The 18,853-nt window shown below is 41.4% G+C and overlaps 1 protein-coding gene across 1 annotated transcript in view; it reads right to left on the bottom strand.

Annotated features, from left to right (window-relative positions):
- The window catches only part of LOC134542233 (autophagy-related protein 2 homolog A), a 110,845-nt gene that overhangs the window by 47,558 nt on the left and 44,434 nt on the right, over positions 1-18,853 (bottom strand). Inside the window, exons 13-17 of the mRNA XM_063386324.1 lie at positions 18,493-18,610; positions 18,303-18,400; positions 15,980-16,163; positions 15,483-15,735; positions 12,768-12,927 (exon numbers count right to left, since the gene is read on the bottom strand). Of these exons, the coding sequence (XP_063242394.1) occupies positions 12,768-12,927; positions 15,483-15,735; positions 15,980-16,163; positions 18,303-18,400; positions 18,493-18,610 (813 nt within the window). The remainder of the gene's footprint in view (positions 1-12,767; positions 12,928-15,482; positions 15,736-15,979; positions 16,164-18,302; positions 18,401-18,492; positions 18,611-18,853) is intronic.

Genomic DNA, 18,853 nt, shown 5'->3' with positions numbered 1-18,853 from the left:
TTGTCCCATTCACCGAGGACACTCATTTGGCATGTGCAAGGGTGTTGCGGGCTCGTCCAGCTGAAAGATGGTCTTCACCTTTGCTTGGCCCACTCACTGGTGTCCCCAATCTGCTGGGTACTGACCAAGGAGCAACACAAGTTCATGGGGCAAGCCGAGCGGGAGAGGAGCCAATCACTAGTTCCTGGAGAATGGGCGGACAAGTGCCAAGAAGACGACGAGCAACGTTCATCCAGGCTCTTACACTGCCAGCACACCCCAGGAGTACTCGTTACGGTCTGATGGTCAGCGAGTCAGAAGAATTAGTTTCTGTTCAGTGTCAGAGAGAATTAAAATTTATGTCACTTGAAGTATTAAACTTGTTCTGAACCAATTAATGAGTCATTAATTACATAATGTATCAAAGAAAAGACGATTTAGGTAAACATTGCACTTGAAGTGCAAAGCCAATAAAACTTTTATGTTTGAAAGTAAAAAAAAATAAGTTTTAAGAGTTTGGCTAGATATAGAGCAAGCCTAGTCGTTTGAAAATTTCATGAATTAATATTTGAGGGCTTTAGAAGCCACAATATTTTGTATTAAAGGATTGTCTTTGTAAAATATTATTGTTTTCCATTACATATTTAACAACTGTATTGTTTATCCTATGTTTAGTTAAGAGGGTGCCTCCCATTTCAGGTCAAGATTTTATAATTACAGTAATTACAGATAAACTTGTAAACTTTTTCAATTGTTTAACTTTCACGTTTCACGTAATGAAAACTATATACAGCGCATACATTTTGCATAATTAGTTGCAAAAGTTACATTTTTAACGTTTTTGGGTTGTACAAATAAGGTGAATTTAATTTATTGCAGAACTGAAACTTTTTAGGTTTAACTGCACTGCCACTGGCTACTTCAAGAAATGGTTTGAATTTATTTAAGATGATATTCATTAATTTTACCTGGCATTTCAAAATTCTCAAATTTGTTATGATTTTGACAGCCAAGAAACATGAAATGAGTTTTTGGTGATATAAATGAAAACTATATCATGAAGTAGCCAGTGGCATTGCAGTTAAATCTAAAAAGTTTAAGTTTTGCAATAAATAAATTCTCATTTATACAACCCAAAAATGTTAAAAATGTAACTTTGGCAGCTAATTATGCAAAAAGTATGCGCTGTATATATTTTTTATTTTGTGAAAGTTAAACAATTGAAAAAGACTAAACGTTGATCAGTGATTAATACATATATAAAATCATGACCTGAAATGGGAGGCACACCCTTAATTTTGTGGAATTCTTTGTTTCATGATATTGTACCTTAAAGCTTAAAGTCATAGAAGCGGTAGCCCAGGCAAATAAGAGATCTATAGAAAAGAAATATCTTGAACATATAATGTGAATAATAATTAAGTTAAAAGAATTTGTTTCGAGTTTCATTGGTGCTATATCTCTTATCCTTTTAAGTCGTTACTGTTGCGGCAACACAACAAATACCATATTTATGCGCGTGGGGGTCAAAGATTTTATACTGATTTTTTTTTTTTTTAAGAGAATTTACTGTGACCCATATGCGAAAATTTCTCTTTTGGGTAACAAAAATTAACATTACACTGTTGTGGTTGACTATGTGCTTAAATAACTAGCCTGTGTTTGTTTTTAATAAATATGTGTGCCGTGTATTAAGTATTTAGGCACGTTTATTTAATATTTTGTAATCTGAAATATTTTGGAAATATTATTTTTTTTTCTCTCATCTTATTTTCTTTACGGCCAGGCCCTTAGCCTCTGTTCTCAGAGGCGAGCTGATTTTCTTTCCCAGCCTCATGCTAGGCTAGCATTCTGGCTAATATTTCTCCCGCCTCCAGGCACGTCGGGGCCGGTAACGTTATTTCTTCGCGGGTCTCCTTTTGCTAAGAGCAGCTTGTGAAGCAGTGCTGAGCCCTGCTAACTCTGTCACGAATCGGTATAAGGTTCACTAGCAGCAAGACACGACAGGAGGATCCCGTGGGCCTTGTGTCCCACAGACCATGCGTTTTTTGAAGCCACCCCCCGCCTGCTCTCCCACCCTCTCTTCTCAGAAATGGCTAGGAGCGACGACCGCTCGAGTGCGTTAACCGAATTCAAGGCCATCTCAGGCTTGGCAGCCGCAGTTACGATTCTGCACCTTAACGACACCTAGCGACGGCTGTGGTAACTAATGCCACTGGTGAGGCGTCGGCAGCGCCGACACTACCGCGCTCGCGCGGAGGTAACGACAACCTCTCCCCTCCTTATGTCTCAGGCCGCTAGGTGGCACCACTGGTTACTCCATTAACCCCCTAGCTTGACACTCTCGTCGGTCACTAGTCGATTTATTAGTACTTCCTCTCGCCACCAAAAGATAGCGCCTCAGTCGCGCAGTCACTCCAGTAAGATCTATTTTTTTTATGCCGGACACCTTCGGGTGGACTCGGTAATTTTCGGTCCAGAGCCTACCCCCCCTCCCATTCTCTAGAGACCCCGCGCTTATGATATCCTGGTGAGATCCCGCTCTGAACTGACTTCGGTGCGCGCCTCCTGACTGACTGGTACCGTTTGTATCTGCGATCTTCTGCGAATCATCGACATCGTATATTATGTAGTCTTCTCAGACTAAAGGGATGGAGTCCCTAGCTAAAATTATTAACCAGTCAGTAGTTTAGTTGAAAGTAGAGAAACTTAGTATTTTTATATAAATTATTTTTTTTTTTAATTAATCATGATGACTTCCGTGGCTACCGCGAATCGTGGTTCGAGTTTGCGGAGACGAGACGCCCTCTCCTGAGCGCCAGGACCAACACCCTGTTTTGGTAAGTCTTGACGTCATCCCCCCCCCCCTTTAATTTCCCTCTATTGGCCTTTTGCGCCATTTAAGTATACTGTCTGGAAACAGGTCTAATTCTTTGGAATTTGGACTTTTGTTTCAGACAGGGTTCCAAGTTTGGGGCAACCAAAATCCTCTGCCAGAACCTCGGGAGTCGGTTCCTGCGCAGAATCCAACATCATTAGGCCTACTACCTTGATCACCGTCTACCTACAGCCCCGGGTGATACCCGCATAATTCTATCTTTTTATTCACGAACCCAAGATTAGTGTAACCCAGTTAAGACAGCGGACAGTAAAAGGCAGTTCGAGGAGAAGAAATTTATATTATGTTTTGGAAGGACTATATGTACAATCTTTAAAGTTACTAATGTTAATTTCATTCTTGTTTTTAAATATTTTAATTTTTGTTATACATTAAGGGCCGGTCATATCGTAAATAACGTTAAGGAATATCATATAATAAGTGTAATTGTGAGTTATGTAAATAAGATCACTTATCAATGAAAAACAGTCTTTACCTAGGAAAATTTAATCTATCAAAAAAAATACAATGATTAATAACATAAGGAAGTCTATAGACGTAACAGTTGTTTTTATTTATTTAATATATAATAACGATCCTTTTACTCCCAAGTATTTGTAGGGAGTCCCTAAATTTTCTTTGTTTACTTCTAGTGTCGCCTCTGTTGTTGACTTTTATAGTTATTAATTGAGGGCCTCAGTAATCAAAGCTTCCAAATCTTTTAACCTTATTATTTAATTATTTAATTAAGACACTTGGGGTATTACAAAATGGTAGCAGAGCGTGGTTACGTCTATAGGCATACCTAATTTGAAAGGTCATACCTAAAATTAAAATTTAAAAAAAAAAAAAAAATTAAAAAAAAAAATTTAAAAAAAAAATTTATATTTTTTTTTGTCACTTAGAATCTTTTTGTAGTAAGTAATTTGTGAACTGTCCGCTGATACACGTAGTAGCTAAATTGACCCTTGAATCTTAAAATTATCATAAGTTTTGTGTGTTTACATCTGGGCGCGAGCCGAGAGGCAGCTGGCTGCCCACCCACGCGACTCAGGCCGCGCGCGTGGCTTATCAACAGAGACGTGTCCGCTGGACAAGATACTCCCTCCCCCCCACTCCCCTTGTTAAAGGTGCTACGCGCCAAGGTCAGTCCTGCCGGCTGACGTGACGTTCATTGTAGGTACCCTGTTGTGCAAGCTAACCTGACAGCTTGTTACACCCGAGTACACTGTTCATTTCCCGACGCGCGTAGTAATAATAATAATAAATTATGAAGGCACATACTTCCCACGCAATAAAGCAATTGTTTTAATCATAAGCTAGATTTAAGTGTATACCTAAGTTTAAAGTTTAAAAGATAATTTTAAGAGGGTATTGTTTTGTTTTGTGTAATACTATGAATCCGGACAGGATGATTACTCCGGAGCTATTACTAGTAGATGAACTAAGTTATGAGTTGCAGTTGCGTAATTTACCAACTACTGGAAATGCGCAAGAGCTGCGAAAGAGGCTTCGAGCCGCAGTACGTGATAAGTTACCTACCTCAGTACATAATCTAAATTTAGAAGTACTCGAGGAATTCAATATAGCTTGCTCCAAATTTTACGACATAGCTGCTTTCGTAAGTTATTCAGATGTGGAAGAGAATTTGCCCAATGTAAAGCGACACATTATGCGATTAGAGCATGTCACCAGACGACTGGAAAATCTTGTGGTACTTTCCGCAGATGTGCTCAATGGTGTTTATCGAACAGAGCTAAATCGTTGTCTGCAACAGACAAACGCCTTCCAAATTAAATTGAAAGCTAGGGCAGCCCAATTAGAAACGCAACAGGACCTCCGGGCCAACATTGCCCAGGCAGAAAACCTAGGAATGGAAACACTAGGAAAGGTAGTGAGTGAAAATCCGGAATTTCCTCAGGAAATAAGGCAACCCGACACACAAGTATCTTTGTGTCAAACAAGGCAGGTTCCGCCCATTTCATCAACATCTCAATCATTCGCAGTTTCAACCCCTCCCATCCCAGCAGCCACCACTCAAATTCCCTCAGGCATACATGCTTCTACAGCTCCCATCACCAGTGTCACATTTTCCGGTAACTTGCCTGCAAATCCACATCCTTTAACACAGCAAAATTTGTTTTTCCCATTCGCCACAAACCAGCCATATTTTAATCCATATTCCCAGTTTCATTCTTTATTGACATCCGGGCAAGGAACTCCGATCCCTACCATCCCTACCGCGCAAATTGCACATCCTTCACCCCCACCTCCGCCATCAACGCAGAATCAACCAGAAACAACATTACCAGTTACGCCAAGGGCGGCTGAGTATAGCTGTTATGGGAAAATTGCCCATCCAGTCGAGAGATTACTTGTTGGTTTTCCCGAAACAAGTGGTCTTGACCCAGATAAATTAATCGAATTCATAAGGCACTTACTTAAAATCAGACAGAAAGGGGGCATTCCTGACAAACAGTTGTTGGAGATAGTTTTTCCCTACACCCAACCACCACTGAGTGAAAGAACGAGTCAAGCTATAGAAAATAGTTACTCTTTTGACAAATACCACGAAGAAATTTTGAATTTTTTTATACCTGCCAGACTTTTGACAAATTACCGTTTGGAATGGTACAACAGGCTACAGCGAAGTAATGAAGCATTGCCGCACTATGTAGCATCAATCAGAGAAGCCGCGGCGGTTCTCAGATTGGGCGTATCAGAGAGCGAAATAGTTAGTTGCATAGTAGACGGACTAAATCAGGCAGAGCGCTCACGCGCTGTTTTCCAGGCTAGGCCACGGAGTTTTGTAGAACTAGATCAACTTTGTATACAGGCCATGAGTTACGAATATGCAGACACTCAGAGAAACAGGTCAGCGAAGTCCGTGGATAAGCATGATTCTCAGGCAGAAACTGCAAATAGTTTTCCATACACGAAACAACAAAATAGCCACCCACAACAGAAAACGAACTACTACAGAAATAATAAGTATGGTTCAAACAAGAACATACAACAACAAACACCTTTCTGTAATTATTGCAAGCAAACAGGACATTACATTGAGCAATGTAACCACAAAAATTTCAAACCAAATTTCAACAAGGCAAAAAACGCGTAAGGCGGTGGCCAGGCAAATTTCTACCTGGTCCACCTAAAACTTCATCCGAGAGGAATTTTTCAGTGCATAATGGGGATACTAACGAATCACAACAACAAAACAAAAATCAAAAAAGGCATAACGCAGGAAAACAAAAACACAAGAAAAATAAACGAAAGAAATACACAGAAAAACACAGGAAACACAAGCAGAAGATTATAACACCGCAAATTAATCATAAAGAAAATTCTGAGAAATTCACAAGAATTTGCAAAACATGTGTTAGCCTGACTAACCAAGGAAAACGTAAGTGTCACAACATTTTCGGTCACGTCCGAACTGTATTACCATACACTAAAGCAATGTTTGGCAAAAATCAAATTATTGGTCTGATTGATACAGGAGCTACTCGTAGTTTTATTTCAGGCGATTTGTTTAGGGAATTACAGAAGAACAAGCAGGTTCTGAAAACAGAAGTCACGGATGTGCGCTGTTTTACTGCAGCGGACGAACCAATTAGTATATCCAAAGTGGCTATAGTGAAAATCAGGATAGAATTATTCACTTGGAATTTCCCTTTTCTTGTGGCAGAAAACTTAGCCATGCAGCTTATTCTAGGCTCAGACTTCATCGCTAAAACAGGTATTTTAATTGATCTACAAGCAGGAAGTTTTGTATTTAAATTTAATAAAAATCTTGTCATATCATTCGTGGAACCTGAAAATAAAAGGTCAGGACAAATTACTAATGTTTCTACCAACACTGACGAGAGAAATTCTTTGTCCCTGGATCATCTCGAGCCCAGTAAACAAGTTGCTATTCGAGATTTGTGTAATGAATTTTCAGATGTGCTAACTAAGAAATTAGGTCGAACTAACCTAATTGAATATCAAATTGAATTGACTGATACCACGCCAGTCAGAAGTCATCCTTATCAACTTTTAGGTCCTAATATGGAAATTATGAGAAAACACGTACAGAAAATGTTAGATAATAAGGTAATAGAACCTTCTAATTCTCCTTTCAGTTCACCTGCATTTCTAGTACCCAAGGGCACGGAACAACGTTTCGTCACTGATTATCGAAAACTGAACAAACAGATTAAAATACCGCAAACACCCCTCCCAGATTTGAACTCAGCCTTTCATTGGTTTAGTAAGGCCAGGTATTTCAGTGTGTTCGATCTCAATTCGGCGTACCATCAGATCCCACTCACGCAAGACTCAAAACCTATTACCGCATTTTGCGTACCTTGGAATCTTTACCAGTATAATGTGGTACCTTTTGGCTTGGCTACAGGTGCTCAAGTACTCACACGACTTCTTGAACAAGTAGTAGGAGATTTTAAATTTAAATTTGTTTACAATTATTTAGATGATCTTGTAATTTATTCAGAAAGTTTTGAGGAACACATCCAGCATCTGACTCTTGTCCTTGAAAGACTGCGCAAGGCAGGCCTCACTGTAAATACAAAAAAGGTAAAATTTGCTGCTTCCGAAATATCTTTTCTTGGACATTTGGTATCACACAAAGGTGTTACAATTGATCCAGAACGAACACAGGCGATCAGGGAATTCAAACCACCTAAAGACACAAAGGGCATAGCTCGTTTTATTGGCATGGCTAATTTTTATGCCAAATACATACCAAATTTCGCCGAGCATGCGGCACCTTTGAATGCATTACGTAAGAAAAATACACAATATATTTGGGGTCCTGAACAAGACAAGGCATTTAATTTCTTGAAAGAAGCTATAGCGAATCCACCTGTTCTGCGCATGGCAGATTTTAGTAAACCCTTTATTTTACAAACAGACGCCTCAAGTGTTGCTATAGGGGCGGTATTGTCTCAGGAAATAGATGGTGCCAGGCAACCCATTGCCTTTGCCTCACGTACATTAACTTTTCAGGAAAGGAAAGCATCTTCAGTGTATGAATTGGAATGTTTAGCAGTAGTTTTTGGTATTGATAAATTCCGACAGTTTCTGGAACATAGGGAATTTCTATTGGAAACTGATAATCAGGCGCTCGCTTGGCTGTTAGCTCACCCTAAACAATTAGGAAAACTTGGAAGGTGGATCACCAAAATTTCTTCTCTCAAATTTAATATTCAACATATTCGCGGGACTCAAAACATTGTGGCTGACACACTTTCTCGAATGTTCGAGAACCCCTCCGAAACAATATCTCAGGAGGAACCCCAGATTTCGTGTCAGGCACTCCTAACCGATTTCCCCTTAGCTTTTCAGGACATACAAACACATCAACAAGCCGACCCATATTTGGCAAAAATAATTGAACAAGTTAAAGCGGGTACAGCTCCGAAATTTTATAAGTTAGCTAAAGGTCTCCTACAAAAACGTACACAACAGTCAAGGCACTTTAAAATTGTTCTTCCACAAAATCTGCGTGATATGATTTTCACATATTACCATAGTTCACCTCTCGGTGCCCATTTAGGTATTTATAAAACCATTCAAGGTATCCGACGCCATTTTATTTGGGAAGGAATGCACCGGGACATTACACAGCGAGTTAAGTTATGTAAGCTATGTGCACTAAGTAAACCTGCACAAAATACACAGTACGGTTTTCTTGCCTCAGAAGTAGCCGAAAGACCTATGCAAAAACTTTTTATTGATTTTGTAGGGCCATTTCCTCGATCCAAATCCGGACACTCTATGCTTCTTGTGGCCATAGATGCCTTTTCGAAATTTGTTTGGCTTATTCCACTCCGTAAGGCTACAGCTGACACCACTGTGCGTGCATTACAAAATCATATTTTTAAAACTTCAGGATTACCGAACATAATTGTATCCGACAACGGAACACAGTTTACATCCAGAACTTTCAAGAACATGTGTTTCTCGCATGGTATACAGCATGTGACAACATCGCCATACTACCCTAAACCCTCGCACGCGGAGAGATTTAATAGAAATCTTCGTTCGGCGCTCATAGCGTTCCACGCGAATGCGCAGGAAAAATGGGACAGTAATTTGGTGTGGTTACAGATGGCATTTAATTATGCCCGACATGAAGGACACAAATCCACCCCATTTGAGATTATGTTTACTTATAAGCCCAACACACCCCTTTCCAATCTTTGGTCTCTCGAAGACCTACTACCGGATGATCCCAAGGACATCACGGAGATTTGGAGAAAGGCGCGTAGGAATTTAAATTTGGCTCACCAAACAAGTCAGAGAAGGTACAATAAGTACCGCTCCCCTAACCCCTACAGGGTAGGTGACACGGTAATGTGCAAAGCACACCCGCAGAGTAAGGCCATCGATAAGCGATCGGCCAAGTTATCGTATCGCTGGACTGGACCATTACAGATCCAACGGTTTCTAACCCCAGTGACTGTGAGTCTAGCCGACCCCAGTTCCGGAGAGTAGGTGACACGAGCGCACATCTCCCACCTTAAGAAAGCGCATCCGAATTTAAAATAGGAGCGATTACTTTCTCTAAGCCTTGGCATGCCAGATATAAATATATATATTTAAGACTCAATAAGGAGTTTAACTGAAGAATACAAAACCTAGGTAGTAACATTAAGTAACAATAAAAATCCATGGTACTAGTTTGTAAGAAAACTTAATATAAGGTGTTAGTTTAAGTGGCCACTTAAGTTAATAATTTTATTTAAGATAATGAATTTAATCATGTTAGTCATTAAGAATGTGCACATTAGTTCATAAGAGTGTTTAATATTTTTTTTGTGTTTTAGCATGTAAGTAGTAGGATACAGGCGAACCTGGTACCTCGTCCTGCTGAAGTTTTTGGTTTCTTGTTTTTGCTTTCCCCTAAGCTCCGCTTTAACGCGGGGGAGTATGTGCCGTGTATTAAGTATTTAGGCACGTTTATTTAATATTTTGTAATCTGAAATATTTTGGAAATATTATTTTTTTTTCTCTCATCTTATTTTCTTTACGGCCAGGCCCTTAGCCTCTGTTCTCAGAGGCAAGCTGATTTTCTTTCCCAGCCTCATGCTAGGCTAGCATTCTGGCTAATATTTCTCCCGCCTCCAGGCACGTCGGGGCCGGTAACGTTATTTCTTCGCGGGTCTCCTTTTGCTAAGAGCAGCTTGTGAAGCAGTGCTGAGCCCTGCTAACTCTGTCACGAATCGGTATAAGGTTCACTAGCAGCAAGACACGACAGGAGGATCCGGTGGGCCTTGTGTCCCACAGACCATGCGTTTTTTGAAGCCACCCCCCGCCTGCTCTCCCACCCTCTCTTCTCAGAAATGGCTAGGAGCGACGACCGCTCGAGTGCGTTAACCGAATTCAAGGCCATCTCAGGCTTGGCAGCCGCAGTTACGATTCTGCACCTTAACGACACCTAGCGACGGCTGTGGTAACTAATGCCACTGGTGAGGCGTCGGCAGCGCCGACACTACCGCGCTCGCGCGGAGGTAACGACAACCTCTCCCCTCCTTATGTCTCAGGCCGCTAGGTGGCACCACTGGTTACTCCATTAACCCCCTAGCTTGACACTCTCGTCGGTCACTAGTCGATTTATTAGTACTTCCTCTCGCCACCAAAAGATAGCGCCTCAGTCGCGCAGTCACTCCAGTAAGATCTATTTTTTTTATGCCGGACACCTTCGGGTGGACTCGGTAATTTTCGGCCCAGAGCCTACCCCCCCTCCCATTCTCTAGAGACCCCGCGCTTATGATATCCTGGTGAGATCCCGCTCTGAACTGACTTCGGTGCGCGCCTCCTGACTGACTGGTACCGTTTGTATCTGCGATCTTCTGCGAATCATCGACATCGTATATTATGTAGTCTTCTCAGACTAAAGGGATGGAGTCCCTAGCTAAAATTATTAACCAGTCAGTAGTTTAGTTGAAAGTAGAGAAACTTAGTATTTTTATATAAATTATTTTTTTTTTAATTAATCATGATGACTTCCGTGGCTACCGCGAATCGTGGTTCGAGTTTGCGGAGACGAGACGCCCTCTCCTGAGCGCCAGGACCAACACCCTGTTTTGGTAAGTCTTGACGTCATCCCCCCCCCCCCCCTTTAATTTCCCTCTATTGGCCTTTTGCGCCATTTAAGTATACTGTCTGGAAACAGGTCTAATTCTTTGGAATTTGGACTTTTGTTTCAGACAGGGTTCCAAGTTTGGGGCAACCAAAATCCTCTGCCAGAACCTCGGGAGTCGGTTCCTGCGCAGAATCCAACATCATTAGGCCTACTACCTTGATCACCGTCTACCTACAGCCCCGGGTGATACCCGCATAATTCTATCTTTTTATTCACGAACCCAAGATTAGTGTAACCCAGTTAAGACAGCGGACAGTAAAAGGCAGTTCGAGGAGAAGAAATTTATATTATGTTTTGGAAGGACTATATGTACAATCTTTAAAGTTACTAATGTTAATTTCATTCTTGTTTTTAAATATTTTAATTTTTGTTATACATTAAGGGCCGGTCATATCGTAAATAACGTTAAGGAATATCATATAATAAGTGTAATTGTGAGTTATGTAAATAAGATCACTTATCAATGAAAAACAGTCTTTACCTAGGAAAATTTAATCTATCAAAAAAAATACAATGATTAATAACATAAGGAAGTCTATAGACGTAACAGTTGTTTTTATTTATTTAATATATAATAACGATCCTTTTACTCCCAAGTATTTGTAGGGAGTCCCTAAATTTTCTTTGTTTACTTCTAGTGTCGCCTCTGTTGTTGACTTTTATAGTTATTAATTGAGGGCCTCAGTAATCAAAGCTTCCAAATCTTTTAACCTTATTATTTAATTATTTAATTAAGACACTTGGGGTATTACATATGTCATGAGTAAATATAAATTGTTTAGTTAAAATATCTCAGAAGTGTGTGTAAAGTATCATGAACTGCGCTGTTAAATTGTGTCTTCCACCTGTCCTGCTACTAACCGGCCAGCGCTGGTAAGTGTGTGGCTGACTGCCACCGGGTTGGCGCTAGGCCAGAGGGGGAATCTAGTAAATAAACCAGCGAGAGAGAGAGAGAGAGAGAGAGAGAGAGAGAGGGGGGGGGGGAGGGAGGGAGGGAGTGTGTGCATGTGGCCAGGCAGCAGTGTTAATGGTTCTCCCTCCCTCTCTCGGTATTGTGAACTGGCACCATACACAATTATCAAGTCTATCTCGACAGGTTTTCGTGACGCAACTGTGTCCAAAAAGTGTTTTTGCGTGAGATTTCCTACAGTTTCTACTGCAATATTTCATTCATGACAAAACTGCTGTGAAGGGCGTGCTTGTTATTATGCAAGAAACTGACAAAAAATATTGACAAGGAAATAGCCTGCAGTCTTTTCTCTCTTGGGGAAGACGGGAAGGGAAACACGGGTATAAAAATAGCATTCTATTCCTTTGTATTTTTTGTTAGATAGTGCTAAGAAAAAAGGGGGAGGGGAGAGGAAGGACAATAAAGGGTGAAGAGGGGAAACACGAGGGACATCAGTGCTGTTTCTTACACGGCCATAAGCCGAGACATGGGCCATAAAGACTTCACTTGTATTTTACTGGAGACAGGTTAATGGCACGATTCATATTCGAGGACGATCCTTACCGTGAAAATGTTTGATTTTTTTGCCCAATATTAAGGGTGCGATCCTTCTGCGAGCAAATACAGTAACAAGCCAAAATATTTATTTTGGGAATTGGCACAGCTTCGTTGTGACAGAAGGTTAATTTAATCTTAACCTGAAAATATTAAGTAGTAATATGTTCCCATCAACGGGTAAGAAACAAAAGCAAGTGTGACAATGTGAGCGACACGTGACCAGCGAGGGGCCGGGAGCGAGGCTCTCGCACCTGTTGTAGATGATCTCGTAGAGGTGCTTGGACGGCAGCAGCATGGACGCAGAGGGCAGGTTGACCTCGAGCTGCACGCGGCAGTTTTGAGACGCGTGCTCCATGAACTGCTGCATCTCCTGTCGGTCCCCTGGCACCACTTGCTCCTCCCCCTCACCACCTGCCGACATGCACCAGCGTGTCTCGTCCTCACATAGCCCCAGCCGTGCAGCTGCTCAGAGCATTGGAGGTGGACCATATGGCTGCACGCAATGCATTAAAAAAAACACAGCATAATTTGCATACAGATAACTAAATAAAAGTGCCCAATACAGATAAAAAAAGTAGGAACCTAAGAACTCTGCATCTTGACGATATGAGCATTTTTATCTTTTGATTCTAATTCTTCTAATTCTTTGAATTTTCTAATTTGAAATTGATATTCATATTCGAGAATGATTTGATTTTTATATTCTTATTTGATTCAAACTAAAAACATTTTTTGCATAGATCTATTAATATCCCAATGAAAAATGGATTTTAACTATAAAATACTGTGTTTTATATGAGAAAACAAGATTATGGGCCATCTTACACGGGAGAAAAATAACGTACATCTTATAGAGAAAATGGCGGGACCGAAACAATTGACCGAATTGGACGGGAAATCATACTATGCGAGTACATCTTACATGAATTTTACTGTAATTGTAATTCTTGTTTTTCCAATTATAACCAACACAATGCCTGACAACAACTTTAAAACCGATTTCTCTTTGACAGTGCTTTGTCTCGAGATATTTGCAAGGTCATGATTACTATCTACACAAAGAACTCGGAATCTAACAGCAGGACAATAAACATAATGCAATTTTAAAGCGAGATTTTTTTTCTTCCAATTTTTGACATTCAAAAATAACACTGTGATGATAATGCAAGTAGAAAATTATTCCATAAAACATTGTACAGTCAAACCTCTCTGAAACGACCCCTCACTGTTCCCAGGAATAGGGTCGTAATAGATGTTTTCCGAAATTTTCAGTTCATTTCAACCCCCCCCCCCCCCCCCCCCCTACCAAACCGCTACTCGCTAAGAAACCAGCCGTACAATGGCAGGATGCTGTCACTCACAATGCTAGACGGCTTTGCTTTAAACCCACTTCAACCTTCATGACAAGTTCCTCGCCCTACAGGCCACCTCTAAAGAAAATATGTCAAAAAACAGTTTATTTTTACTGGTTAGTTTACATGTACGTTTTCTGCTTGCCGTAGTTAAATACACTAGAACCCCGATGTCACGAACCCCGGATTTAACGAAGCAGTGATTTTACGAATACATTCTCGGGAACCGTCAAAAAATTGGACATTGTGACCAAAATTTGAAAATCAGAATAAAAAAAAAAATAAAAAAAAATAAAAATGAAAGATCATTAAAATCTGTTAATTTTAAGACACAGCGTTTTTTTGTGTCGACTTTAATACTTCCAATATTGTTCATGTAAGAATAACAAAAAAATAATGGGACATTTCCTTTAAAAATATGGCAGCTGTAGGTTCTGCAACGCGAGTGGGCGCAAACGAAGCTCGCCCGGCTGGCTGGCGGCAGCGGCTTCATGATGCATAAGCTCACCCCTCCCTCCCCTCGTTCACATTCTTCAAGGCTAGATCATCCCTCCCAGACACACAAACCATCTAGTATCCTCCCTTATACACCCCAACTTCGCTTCCTTTGAAAAACCTTCAGTGAGAAAATGCTCATTTCACCCTCCCTTCTCCCGTAAAATTGGGCTATTATGAATGGTGTACTAAAGCGTTGAGTGAGGGGTCAAAATATGTCACTTTTCACACCAAGTTCGAGTTCAGTCATCTCTGGCAAGGAATTTACAAGCTTTCAAACTTAAATATAAATGAATTTTAATAGCAAGGGTCCTATAAAAAGGAATATACCGAATAAAATCAAGCTGCTGTCACTAAACAAAGCATAAAACGGCCCAATGCGTAGTCGCTTCATTGCTCGCGCGAGAGGTGAGACGTGGAATGTTAGAAGAAAGATAAATGCGGGCGAGACAGACGGCAGCCAGTGTGTTTTCTGCGTGGGAAATAAGTGGCGTAGCCTTTTTTTTTATGCTGGGTGAAGCGACCTTTTTCTGTCAACCCATGGGAAAAGATAATTGCTTGAGCTGTCAAAATAAACATCGTTGCGGCAGTTAAAACACGTCGAGGCGGGCGGGCATCCAGTCGGTCGCTGTGTATTGTCAACCGATAGTAATCAAAATCAAGAGAAATCCAGCAGGTAGATTTGCCTTAACTGCGTACCACACTAGACACTCGCAAAAAGCTAAACGTAAACACGTTGCCACAAAAACCTTTATCTGCACCCTGCCGGCAAAGAGACGTGGAATGGGGGTTGTTAAGCGCTGACAGCGGTCGACAGGAAGTGGTATCTATTTTTAGATATGCGCTGCCTACAGCAGTACAGCCCTCGGCAAGAGAAACGCTGTAACACGCTACTCACCACAAGAAACTTATTTTCTGTCCGATTTTCTTCGAATATTCGGCAATTTTTTCACGGTTCCTCGAAATCGGGTTGTAATAGAGAGGTGGTCGCAATAAATGGGGTCGCAACAAAAAGGTTTTACTGTACTTGTACCATACTGGAAGTTGTCTTTAATTATGGGTTGCCTCTGGGTCGCATTATAACCGAGAGGACTCTCGTAGAACCAAGTGATCTCTCACCTGCGGCCTTGCCGTGTGGAGTGTCGCTCTTGTGGACCACCTTCTTGGAGCCGAAGGGGGACGGCTCACGGCGTGACGCGCGTTCCAGAGGCTCCGACATGGACCGCAGCAGAGCGTCACCCCTCTCCGGCGCGGGGTCTTCCTCCAACGCACCTGGGAGAGCGGCGGGGCGCACCACCACCACCAGCCTCGGCCAGCCGGCGTCATCGCACGACGCACTCAAGAACCTCACCGGCGCATCCGTGTCTGCCTCCTGCGCACACCGCAACACCCCCCACTCAGTACAAACTGTAATGGTTTCTATACTGAGAAAACCAATATTATAATCATCTAGATACATGCTAAAAAAACTGTGAGTTTTCAAAACATACCAGATCTGAATTATGTTTTATTTTATGGACCTAACAAAATTCTGTAACATGAAGGAATCAATTGAACATACTATGTCAGGATGTTATCTTTTATTGAACATAGAGAGCTCGTAAATGCAGAGATACCTGGAAGTGTGCGTCCACATGGCGGCACTGCAGCTCGTAGCGGGTGGGCGCGGCCGTGCCCTCGCCAGCCGTGCAGAAGCTGCAGTCGTGCAGCTGCAACGTGAGGTAGTCCTTCCTGACGCAGCGCCGCCACCACGGCAGGCGGTCCATGTTGTGCTTGGGCCGCAGGTCGGGCGTGGGGAACCTGCCACACATCACGCACCCGCACGTCTGTGGAGGGCCCTCACAGTCCTGTGCTGAGGAGCGAGCTACACCCAGCACCTTCACGTCGTCCCCACATGCATTATCCACCAGCGCCGCAACAGCCCGGTCATAGAAGCACACTGGATTAGAAGATTTTATAGTATGCATTATTGTTAGTGCTGGGTCGAACCCATTTTTATCTCTCGAACCGAACTCGAACATATTGAATAGCAGTTTCTCCGAATCCGAACTTGAACCGAACCTTTAACATTCATCACGAACCGAATTCGAACCGAACACTAGTCCAATTCATCGAACTCGAACCGAACTCGAACCGAACTCTGAAATACAGTTGTTGGACGTTTTAGAGAATAGAATGAAGTTATTTTCGGATTTTTTAGACTTTTCTTCCTGACCCGCCGCTCAACTACATATTTACCTTATGTTGAAATAATGCAAGTTTTGCACACATAATTGATGTACGAAAATGTTGCGCTCCCTTTGTTGTGCAGTTCTTTATTGTGCCCACTTTCCTAATAAATGAAATACACCCAACAATAATTGCCATGCAGCCAAGAAATATCAAGACTTTTCGCTTATCCATTCTATTTTCATAGGGGAAGTATTTCCGAATGGAGCAGAATGACAAATCACCTGTTTGTGTTTATTTAATTATGTCTTTATTTATTTCACGTGAGCCAATGTCGCGACCCTCATAACATGCAAATATATCGAGCGAATCGAAGTCGTTTTCAATTGGATCAAAATAATGCATGGAAACGAGTATTGTACACAAACTAAATTAGATACCCGAAACGTTTTAAACCCGACATGGAAACGTGGTAAATACTATCTGGACAAAAAAAAACAGTATCAGCAATTATTTTTCTCGTTTTGGTGGATCGTGAATACGAACCGATACACAAAAATATCGGCAATATCGGTACCTGCCGATCCAGATCTGCACAGCTCTATTTAATATAAAGAAACACAATTTTACTGTGGGAAGCTACTTAAAAATGCACTTACCTGTAGGTACACAATGAAAACGTAACATCACAATATTTTTGTAAGGAAATAAAAAATAAATAACACAGTTTTCAATGTCGGACTGTTGAGAATAATAAATAAACGTAGTCCTTTTACAAAGCGATTTCTTAATTCCAGCATGCACCATGCACCAACCATGAGCAAAACGCAAAACAAACAACGAAGTTAAAGAAACGGATAAACGAAAGATAATGTACATATGTTCCGACGATTACAACTAAATAACTACGCGTGCTGTGTTAAAGAATCTATGACATCCGCATGAAATCTTTACAATGCAAAGATGACAGACGACGCCATTTTTTTTCTGCTTACAACTATCGATAAATAATTGATTTTAGCCGTAATCATTATGTGACCGATGTTGGCAACAGTAGTTCACCTTCTGTTTTACCAAACAAATACGAGTTGTGGATGTAAGATATTTTTTGTGTGGGTTCGCTTTAAAGTTTGTTAATTACGTTCAATTTCGAACCGAATACGAACTCTTTGTCAGTATTTCAAACTGAACTCGAACTGAACATTTGTTATGAAATTTTATCCGAACCGAACCGAACCGAACCGAACCGAACCTAACCCTAAAGTTCGGGTTTGGTTCGAAATTTGAACGTTCGACCCAGCACTAATTATTGTCCAAATAGATAAGAAATTGTATGAAAATTTAATTGCCAGTGGAACAAACACAAATTTTTGAAAGTCTTTCAACATAAAATATGGGTTTGGATGCATCTGAAAACCAAACATTTAAATAAGATGTGCACTGCTAACTATGAAAAATTTAATGGAATATAATTTGAAGATAAGATGAGATGATCAATGAATGAATGAATAAATGAGGGCTTACAATTTCGTGTAAATGCGGGTCATCAGAGGCAATGTCAGATAAATTTTTTTTTTTTTTAATATTTTCTGTGTTTGATTTTTTTTATATGTTTACACTTGTATATTTTCTCAATGCAATTTCACTTACTGCCACTTGTATAATTATATTTAAATTAATATTTTGCAAACAATGATGGAAATGTTCTTTCATGAAAAGAACCACCTATGTTCTTGTAAATACATGATTGAGGGAAGCCACAAGTGTCACCTGAGCTTGAGGGAGACCTGGGAGGCAGTCGCCTTCACCTCGACGCGGGCATCGGGCGTCTGCGACTCCACCGCCTCGTGGAACAGTGCCTGCTGGCTCTGCAACACACAGCCCCGGCTGTACGGAGCCTGGTCATGCCAACTATCCACAAGCTGCAAGCCGGACGGTACCGAGCGAGGAAGACACTCACCGCGGGGCCCGGAGGGGCGGCGCCCGTGCGGCGGCACAGCGACGGTGGGTTGAGCAGCGCAGACACACGGTCCACCACGGACACGTCCAGCTCCAGCCAGCACGGCGCCAGGTCCAGTCTGCCACACACACGCACGCACGGCCTACAGAGGACAGCTGGCAGCCAGCGCGAGTGGCCAGGGCAGCTGGGAGAGGGCGGTGGTTCCCTACCTTCATGGCCGAAGTCACGAACCTCCACTAACTGTTATGTTACTCTTTACACATCTTTTATTCCCTTTTTTTATTTTTAGAATATTTAGTTCCACTGTAATATTCTGTAATTTGTACATTGGGGATTGATACAAAACACAGCAATTTTTATT

The sequence above is a fragment of the Bacillus rossius genome (assembly GCF_032445375.1).
Source record: "Bacillus rossius redtenbacheri isolate Brsri chromosome 4 unlocalized genomic scaffold, Brsri_v3 Brsri_v3_scf4_2, whole genome shotgun sequence".
Lineage (NCBI taxonomy): Eukaryota > Metazoa > Arthropoda > Insecta > Phasmatodea > Bacillidae > Bacillus > Bacillus rossius.
Note: the sequence above shows the minus strand (reverse complement) of the source record. Positions and strands in the feature narration are given on the sequence as shown.